The 10,000-nt window shown below is 43.8% G+C and overlaps 1 protein-coding gene and 2 non-coding genes across 3 annotated transcripts in view; 2 read left to right on the top strand and 1 right to left on the bottom strand.

The window, feature by feature from the left end:
• lamb1b (laminin, beta 1b) overlaps positions 1–10,000 on the bottom strand; it is a 35,691-nt gene that overhangs the window by 238 nt on the left and 25,453 nt on the right. The window contains exons 26-33 of the mRNA XM_076297043.1: positions 8,354–8,595; positions 7,986–8,186; positions 7,603–7,747; positions 7,162–7,366; positions 6,670–6,811; positions 5,955–6,131; positions 5,596–5,755; positions 1–585 (exon numbers count right to left, since the gene is read on the bottom strand). The exon at positions 1–585 is cut by the window's left edge and continues 238 nt beyond it. Of these exons, the coding sequence (XP_076153158.1) occupies positions 449–585; positions 5,596–5,755; positions 5,955–6,131; positions 6,670–6,811; positions 7,162–7,366; positions 7,603–7,747; positions 7,986–8,186; positions 8,354–8,595 (1,409 nt within the window). The 3' untranslated portion in view covers positions 1–448. The remainder of the gene's footprint in view (positions 586–5,595; positions 5,756–5,954; positions 6,132–6,669; positions 6,812–7,161; positions 7,367–7,602; positions 7,748–7,985; positions 8,187–8,353; positions 8,596–10,000) is intronic.
• Positions 1,796–1,936, top strand: LOC143137090 (U4 spliceosomal RNA). Its single transcript, XR_012989666.1, has one exon. It is a non-coding gene; the product is annotated as a U4 spliceosomal RNA (small nuclear RNA).
• Positions 2,445–2,585, top strand: LOC143137001 (U4 spliceosomal RNA). The gene has a single exon (XR_012989582.1). It is a non-coding gene; the product is annotated as a U4 spliceosomal RNA (small nuclear RNA).

Here is a 10,000-nt window from a genome sequence, read left to right on the forward strand (position 1 = left end):
AAAATAATGTTTCCAAAATCGTTTCAGTGGTTCATCAACTCGTAACAGGGTGAACAGCACTTTCTGCATTCGCTTCGCGGCCCTCTATCGGCTATTACCGCACTATGTAAGTTTGCTGCATCGGGTAGCGGATCTGTAGTTCGATGGAATGAGACATGAGAAACTACAAATTTCACTTGCATCTGATGTCGCAATACATCGTACTTTCATAAAATCATGCAACTTATTCTATCTTGTCTGTGGACATTGTTATTTGCAAAGCCGGTGCTGGATAAACAAATAGTGCGTGCGACAGATGAAAAGTTCTTTGGTGTTGCTTTAACATGATCACAAATTAAATTTTTAGCTTATATATTGGGTCTGTTTGTAAGCTTCAATCTGATTGTCGCAGAGCTTCTAGAATCTTCCAGAACGATGAGGTGATGGAATGTTTGGAAGGTTTTCTTGGTTACAAACAGATGCTGTAGACGGTGACTTTGTGACTGATCTCCTGAAGTACATCCTGGGCTGCTTTTTCAAGCCCCGCCAGAATCTGGGCTTTTTCCTCTAGAGTCTGCTGGTTAACCACATATGACCGCTCTAGCTCTGAAACACACACACAAACACACACACACACACACGGATTTTAATAAATGAATCCTGCAGTATATTAAAAAAGTGCAAAACAGCATCGTCCTTTTTACCAATCTTAAACACAGAAGGGGAATTGCTCTGTCATTAGCTTAGCCCCTTTTTCGAGTTTAACACTGTTTTAAACTCGAGTTGAGCACCTCTGGTTTAATCTACTAAAAATAGTTTTTCCTTAATGCTGCATCTTTAAAAGTTTCCGTATCATCCACTAGAGGGCGCCTGTATGTTCGTAGTCTGGACACAGATGAAGTGGTTTTATCTCAGAAATAGACCAATATTATCCCTTCTACACAGTTGGCAAGCTTGTATGCTAGTAATTTTCTAGAATTTATTTTAATATGTGAATTAAATGCTAAAATTACGTTGTGTAGCCTACAAAATTGACAACGGCAGGAACTGGAGACTAGATAGATAGATACTTACGATATAAGGTATGTGAAGTGTCTGTTTCCCCGTTGTCATAAACTAAACCTGGATCTTAAAATCAGCTGCACCATCGCGGGTAGCCTACATTTAGCCTAATATTTTGAATAGCCCATATATTTTGAATGAGTTAATCAACCAGCAGGACATTAGAGGGACAGTGTAACACAGCCTATATTCTGTATTTATGGAAAGCATCCTTCATTTCTTTGGCGGATTTAATGTTTATTGCATAATTAGTCCGTGTTGGGTTTTAACAAGCATTTGGCAGGATCTAGGCTACTCGCATTCCTACACATTTGGCTCCGATTTCCAGGCTGTTTAACTACGAATCAGCTGATCCTGTAAGAGTTCTTTATTTTACTGTAGGCCTATATGGGACAAGGAAATCACGTCAACTTCGATCTCAGCTGTGTGTTAACTTCGGTTTTAAGGAGTAGCCTGGTTCTAACGCGCAACAGTCTCCGCCTACGCCTGCTTGTGCTTTGTGCGACTGCGTTTCAGCCTCCCAGCATGCAACAGGCGGGTGAACAAGTTATCCTCCAAAAGTACATCTTGCTGCGTAGTAATTGCTGTTTGAAATCACCTCGTTGTGCCCACTGCTCTACAACAACACTTGGGTTGTACTTGTACTTGGTTTAGCATAGGATGGACGATATTCTTTTGATAGTATGGTTGAGCCCACCAGCTTTGTGAAGACTGTTGCCCACACTCTGTCCTCGAACACATGCTCAGTTTAGTTAGCTTTGCGCAGTGGCAGTATCGTAGCCTATGAGGTTTATCCGAGGCGCGATTATTGCTAGTTGAAAACTTTACCCAATACCCCGCCTAGACGACTTGAAATATAGTCGGCGACGGCAATTTTTGGTAGTCTCTAAGGAGACTGTTTACTTGTTAACAGCAGATGAATTGCACCAATTTACCGGTGAGATAAATATACATCTTATCGAAATACTTAATACAGTTTGGGCAAGATAGAGCAGTGCTAGTCTTTTTCATTTGATTGCCAGTTGACGGGAGATATATACATCTAAATATTTTATTATTTTCTCTAGATGTAGTAGCCTATAGCAAGCAAGTATTGTGTAGGCGCTCGTCATACTCCCTTACTCCCCTGATCATACTCAGTCTCCGCCTACTTGAGCGACTGCGTTTCAGCATCCCAGCATGCAACAGTCGGGTAAAAAAAAAATGTTATGCCGTAGCAATTGATGTATGTTAAAGTCACCTTGTGGTGCCCACTGCTCTACAACAACACTTGACTTGGGTTGCACTTGTACATGGTTTAGCAAAGCATGGATGACCGATGGTATTCTTTTGATAGTTTAGCCCACCAGCTTTGTGATGACTGTTGCCCACACTGGGTCCCCGAACACATTCTCCTCTTAGTTATCTTTGCGCAGTGGCAGTATCGTAGCCTATGAGGTTTATCCGAGGCGCGATTATTGCTAGTTGAAAACTTTACCCAATACCCCGCCTAGACGACTTGAAATATAGTCGGCGACGGCAATTTTTGGTAGTCTCTAAGGAGACTGTATAGTTGTTAAAAACAATGTGAGTAGCCTAAGTGAAAATTAGTGTATTATAATAAGCGTAACGAACATAACATTCAATTCCGATGCATTGATAACTCTGTGTAACCTTGCTGATGCTATAAATATGAAGAATATAGGCACCAATCTAAAGCATTTTAGCAGGGACATAAAAACAAGTCTCTCTCTTTCTCTCTCTCTCTCTGTCCTATCCCATCTACACACCCCCACAAACACACTGGGCATGTGATATGAAGTTCTATGTGACCCTAGCCTTAGTCACCTGTCGTCTTTAAAACCTCAATTTTGCTTTAAAAGAGGCAAAAACATTAAAGATATGGTGGTCAGCTCTACATTTCAAGAACCCCCCAGGAAGAATTGGCTTGCTCAACAGGTGTATGGCAATTACAGATGTGGGAAATGCGCACATTGTTCAAATACATTTGACACAAAGTCTTTTAGTCACCCCCATTCTGGCAAGAAATATGAAATTAAAGATTTTATTAATTGCCTCTCAACTCATGTCATATTTAAATATATATGTAGGCCTATATGCAAGCTAAAATATACAGGATATTTAATTGATGATATTGATTGCAATTTCTGGTGTGTTAGAGTGTGGAGTACTTTCACTGGGTCTGGTGTGGTCATGTGATGATGATGTTACCACCTATTTCACCTGTGGGTGTCAGATTGACTGTGAACGTGGATGAAACTTGTGAAACGCGTTGTTCACGCCAAATAAAGTCAGCAAAATATACCCTCCAGTGTGCGATGTATACTTGACTTTTCAATAGTTATACTGCACACCATCAGCACCTGGAGCAAGAAGAGCTGTGCACAGGGATTTTGACCTTTGATGGATACTAAATTACAAATTATACTAACTAACACTTAGGGCCCGTCCCATTTCTCCCCCCTTAAAACTTCCACTTGGTTTTGATTGCCCTCAACATTAAAGCCCCCTCGACAAGGGAAGTGGAGGTGAAGATCTTTCCCTATAAATTGGGACACCACTAAATGCAAATTAGCGTAGCGAACGTGCTCACCTACGTCACGCGCAGCGCCGACGTGTCTACCGGTAGTAGCCTGCTACTATTTTCATTCAGGAACATGCCCATTCCAGCGGTCGTTGTTGTGTGGGCTGTGCTGGTTTATCTACGTCTAGTTAATCAACAAAGATATTCGTGTTCATGTGAACGCCAGAACACCCACCTTAAATATTGACGAAACTACCCAGATCAGATATATAACGTTATTTGATGGGCAGACTCTCTCAAAGCACTCAGCAGATATCATGAACATCGTCAGAGAGCTTCGTGAGATATTTTTTAACATTAGTGTTCAAAACTCAACAGTCCATCAGATGTGCATCCAGCTAACATATTCCAACATATTCCGAAATTTTAATATGCTTATTTGCGAAAATATATGAAAAATTTGGCCAGCTCGCTGAGCTCGCACGGTATCCAGGGTAATTTCATCTCCCACTTCGTTTTAAGCCTGCATCGGTCCTGGCTATGTTTTGAGGGTTGATTTTAAGGGCAAAATAGCACTTCCCCTTGCTCCCTATAGTAATGGGACACCCTAGCCCTACACGTGCACGCGCAAAAACGAGGGTTAGGGCAAAAATCTAGGGGTAGGGGAGGTATTGGGACGGGCCCTTAATCTAAATCAATTCTAAAAACAGTATCCACATAGTGGTGATTAATCAATCAGAGGCGCTTGCAATGACTGAGGCAGGGACTGAGCCTGTGAGTCTCTGTGCATAGTAAGGTAAGGTAAGGTACTCTGTGTGAATGAGTGTCATGGTGATAGTGCAATGGTGATAGTGGTCATGGTGATAGTGCAAATGAGTAAGTCCAACAGTGCAACAAAGCAGAAATAAAGTCTATATATCTATATATTTAATTATTTTAAGAAAAGGTATAAGTGTGGCCACAGTTCGGCTGTGGCATGGAGAGAGGGGTTATGCATATGTGTTAATGTGCTAATATAGCACGCAAACAGTGAGGCAGAAAGACAGTGGTAAAAGTGGGTAGTGGACAGACAGTATCCAAACTGTACTGTATATCATATACATACTGTATATCAAACCATCCTCACTGTATGTGTGTGTGTGTGTGTGTGTGTGTGCCTCTAAGTTTCTGTAGTGAGGCCATGGCATGGTCTAATGTGCGTGTGTGTGTGTGTGTGTGTACCTCTAAGTTTCTGTGGGGAGGTCATGACATGGGGCCCGTTGCACAAAACTAGGATAAGGGATTAAGCCGGGATATCTTCGTTATCCTGGCTCAATTTATCCGTGATCCAGTTGCACAAACGCGGGATAGGGGGCATCAGGATATGTTATGGTATAAGTTACCATGGCGATTTATTCTGTGGAGCTAGCCTGCTCCAGACCAGGCTAAATTCCAGGATCTATTTAATCTCATCCCTTATGTCAGCAGTCACCACAAACGGAAACCAATAGTTATTCCACTGCCCACTACACATTGTCATCACAAATACCTAGACCCACAGTCATTATTTAAATGTTTGTGATCATTAATTAACTTTTACATACTTACCATTCCTGACCTGTCATGCGACAATGTGACATTACGGGAGTGCCTAACCATTTCGCGCGTGGTGGTTGCGGAACTAGTTGCAATATTCTCCTTAACAGAGGTGTTGCTATTTGTTGCTGTTGTGAGAATCTACCTACTTCACACCGTAGAAGAAGCAATGAAGCCGCTCTAGTTGCCATGGTGAATCTGTGAATCTGTGATCGGTGGCGGGGTCTATTTGAGGGAGCCGTGAGCGCACACTTATCCAGGATAGGTTTCACCTGGCTTGATGAATCCGTGTCTGCTCATCCTGGCTTGCTCGTTGTGCAACCAATTAAGCCTGTACGCTCTTGTTTTGGATTCATTGAGCGCAGCTCAGTAACTTATCCCGGATGTCTTAATTCTGCTTTTGTGCAACAGGCCCATGGTCTAATGTGTGTGGGTGTGTGTGTGTGTGTGTGTACCTCTGAGTTTCTGCAGGGAGGCCATGGCGTGGTCCAGCATGCGTTTGGCCTCCTCCTGAAGCTCCTTGGCTTTTTGTCGGCCCTCGATCACATTGCCTGCTTTCTGCTGCATCACACTCTCCATGGTGGAGTACCTCTTCATCACCTCCGAGTCCAGCTCCTACACACACACACACACACACACACACACACACACACACACACACACACACAAAAACACACATACAAATATATACACTATGAAATCCTGATAGTTGGTTGATAATTTTGTGTTGCTGTTTGTGTATTTATGCAGTGTATATGTGTGTGTTTGACTTAGTTTTTTTCTTTGTGTGTGTGTGTGTGTGTGTGTGTGTTACCTGTTTGGTCTGTGCCACATCCTGTGAGATGTATTCAGTGTTGCGCTGTGTGTGTTGCGCTGTGCTGACTATCTCCTGCGTTTTGGATTTAATCAACGAAAGATCCCTCTCCATCCCCACCAGACGCTGCATCCCGTTATTCAACTTCAACTCAGCAGACGCAGTCTCTGAATCCAGCTGTACACACACAACACACACACACACACACACACACACACACACACACACACACACACACACACACACACACAGACACATACACACACACAGACACACACTCACACACACACACACACACACACACACACATACAAAGTTCAGAAAATGATCAGGGCTCTAATTTGTATGAAACACAATGCACAATGCATTAATACAGACCCACACAAACTTATCCCAATTTAATGAACTGGGCTAAACATTTAACAAAGGTAATACTACGCAACACTAGGCTACATGCAAAGCCCCGGTGGGTCAGTTCACGGATAAGGAAGCTGTCTGTACGTGGATTTGTTTAAAGTGACACCATTTCCACCGAACTTCTAAAAAAATCATAGACGATAAACTATGTTTAAAATATGTAATTTGAAGTCAACCTCCATAATTTTTCCCGATGTTACATAAATGCTACAAATACACATACACAATGCTACAAAATGCTACAAAAAACACACACATACACACACACACACACACACACACACACAGTCAGACTCACAGTAGCCTGCAGGTCCTGTGTTGTCTTGATGTCAGTGCTGGCCTCTTTGATGCCGTCTTGAGTGGTTATCTGAGTGTGCTCTGTCTGATTCAACCACTCGTTCAACATGTCCGCTGTGCTCTTCATTTCAGTGGCATCATCACTACACACACACACACACACACACACACACACACACACACACACACACACACATTTTAATGGTTTTATTTGGATTTAAACACAAAGAATCCAAACATTAAAATAATTTTGCATGTGGTAGGTTTGTACCGTTTGTATATATGTGTGTGTGTGTGTGTGTGTGTGTGTCTGTGTCTGTGCATGGTGGTTCTAACATCAGTTGTCTATGTGTGAGTGCAAGCATTTGTGCGTATGTGCAGTGTGTATGTGTACGGTGTGTGCATTAGAGAGAGAGAGAGAGGGAGAGAGAGAGAGAGAGAGAGAGAGAGAGAGAGAGAGAGTGTGTGTGTGTGTGTGTGTGTGTGTGTTTACCTTGCTATTTTGGCGTCCTGCAGCAGTATGCGTGCTTGTGTGACGTCGCCGTGGCTGCGGTCGAGGATCTCCTCCACGCCGGTCAGGCTCTTGACACGCTCTCGGATCTCATTGGTCAGTTCCTCCAACTGGGCTGCCGACGCTGGCATGCTCATCGCCAGCACCTCATTGGACAGCGCCTCAATGGTCTCCAGGTCTGTGCTGTCTAAACACACATAAACACACACACAGATACACACACACACACAAACACACATACAGATACACACACATAAACTAATGGTCCCACTAGTTCATGCACTTCATATTTATAGCTTGACAAGGAATTATATCTTTATGCCTTTCCACTCTGCTGTGTGTGTGTGTGTGTGTGTGTGTGTGTGTGTGTGTGTGTGTGTGTGTGTGTGTGTGTGTGTGTGTGTGTGTGTGCATGGTTCATACTTCTCAGGAAGTCCCGTATCTGTTGTATGAGGCTGCGTAGTTCTTGGTTGTTAAGCTCCACCCTCTCTTTACTCTGATTGGCTTTCAGCAAAACGTCCTGAGCATTCAGCCTAGCAACGTCAGCTCGACCACGGGCCTCTGACACCTAGACACACGCACGCACGCACACACACACACACACACACACACACACACACACACACACACACACACACACACATATAATTATTATCATATGACACCTGTAGACAAAAAATCCACATGGGGTCACAGAAAGTAAGTAAAGATGAAAGTGTGTGTGTTGTTAAGTGTGTAAGTAGAGAGAGAGTGTGTGTCTGTGTGTGTGTCTGTGTGTGTGTGTGTGTGTGTGTGTGGAGTCTCACCATCCTGTTGAGCTTGTCCACCTCCTGTAGGGCCTTTAAGATCTCCTTGTCGAAGTTCTTGGCGGCGTTCACGCCCTCCTGCACGACTGAGTTGACGTCGCCACACCCCTCCCCGCCACAGTGGGGCGCCCCGTCCTCCGTCACACACCCGAGACCGCCGCACGCACCACAGCCGCTGTCCTCTGAGCCTGCACCACATGCCTGTCAACACACACACACACACACACACACACACACACACACGTGAGACACCCAGAGAGACACCCAGAGAGAGTGCATCTTTTTTCAGAGAGTATTCAGCTCAAAGACCTAAGATTCTTATGACAGGAAGTCCCCATATATTCCTGAATGCTGATTGGTTGCTGTACCGTGATGCTAAGTGTTGATAGGTCCAGGGTTTCGATCTCATTGGCCAGCTCCTCCAGCTGTTTGGTCTGCTGCTCCTGCTTCAGGTCAAACTCGGCCTTGGTGCGGTTCATCATGTCCTCTGTGGTTTGCCGTACAACGGCGGACTCCTGCACTGTGCTGGATGGACTAGAGGTGGCGCCGTGGGCACTTAGCTCAGCTTCAATGGACTGATGGTAGTATTTAGTGATGCTGTCAGAGGCTCCTGTGAGAGAGAGAGGGAGAGAGAGAGAGAGAGAGAGAGAGAGAGAGAGTTTTCAGACATGTCCTCCGCCGCACTATATGGGGATCTCCGACCCTTCGGGATGCAGATATGACGCTTACATGTGGACGTTATTTATGTCCTACTCCAAATGCGTTAGACCGGTGAGAGAGAGAGAGAGAGAGAGAGAGAAATGTCAGGTATGGGAATCATGCCTGCCTGACTGTGTATTTGCACAGATGGCAAAGTGTGTGTGTGTGTGTGTGTGTGTGTGTGTGTGTTTGTGTGTGTGTGTGTGCGTGTGTCTGTGTGTGTATGTGTGTGTGTGTGTGTTTGTGCGTGTGTGCGTGTGTGTGTGTGTGTGTGTGTGTGTCTGCATGTTTGTCTGTCACACATGTGCATCATATCATCCAAGCAACCTTGCAATGGCCCTGAGTATATGAATGAGAATGTGTGGGCGTGCGTGTGCGTGCTAGTGTTCATTTTGTCACCTATTTTTAATTTAGTCTTAGTCTTAGTCTTGTGACGAAATGTCCTTTTTAGTCTTTGTCATATTTAGTCATTCAAATATCATTTTTGTTAGTCAAGTTTTAGTCGACTAAAAGTCTTGTCATTTTAGTCTAGTTTTAGTCAAAAGAAAACTAAAGGTATCTTAGTCTTAGTCAGTTTTAGTCAACACATTTTAGTCTTTTTTTTTTAACAAATTATTTCTGATTACCATTTGATGTGTTTCACACATCTCAATTTTCCAACAATATTGTGTGTCCACAGGGCTACTCGTCTGTTATAATTACTCATTCTGATTTTTTGTCAGTCAGTATGTTTACATGCACAGGTAAGTCGAGCTACAGTTATAGCTCGGCTGGGATTTGACCATAGCCTGGCGGGCCATCCTATATCATTGAAATGTATAGTCTGGCATCGAATCACTCACCTCGTTTAATCCAAGGGGCGGGCAGAGAATTGTCTTTCAAACTGCCTAGGCATGCAATAGGCCAGCGCTACGACCATATCCGTATCCGGTAGGCAAAACGGCAAATACATCCTTTTTCGAAAGGAATGACTTAAGTGCATTGTGTTGCTCAACTTTCAAAGAAAAGCACAAGTCCAACTCCTCCAAAGTTGTCGCCAACGCCGATTCAAACAACCGCTCTTCGTTCGCCATAGCCACCTTCCTTGTTGTTCACAGTCACAGGACTGTCGTTATCCTGTTAAGCCCGCCTTAAGACTCTCTAACGAAATAGAGCGCTGTGATTGGAGAACATCCACGGTGTTAAGCCAAAAGAAATCCCTATGGTTTGCTACTAGACGTACAGGCTGAGCAAATTAATTTGCCGCCGCTAGGGTGCGTCTAGATTTCTAGGCTAATTTGACCATAGACAGTAAAAGATTTGACTGGACCACTGTC

The sequence above is a fragment of the Alosa pseudoharengus genome, unplaced genomic scaffold, assembly GCF_046254945.1.
Source record: "Alosa pseudoharengus isolate Yale_2024_CS ecotype anadromous, Long Island Sound unplaced genomic scaffold, YU_APseudo_1.1 YU_APseudo_1.1_scf_20, whole genome shotgun sequence".
NCBI classification, from domain to species: domain Eukaryota; kingdom Metazoa; phylum Chordata; class Actinopteri; order Clupeiformes; family Clupeidae; genus Alosa; species Alosa pseudoharengus.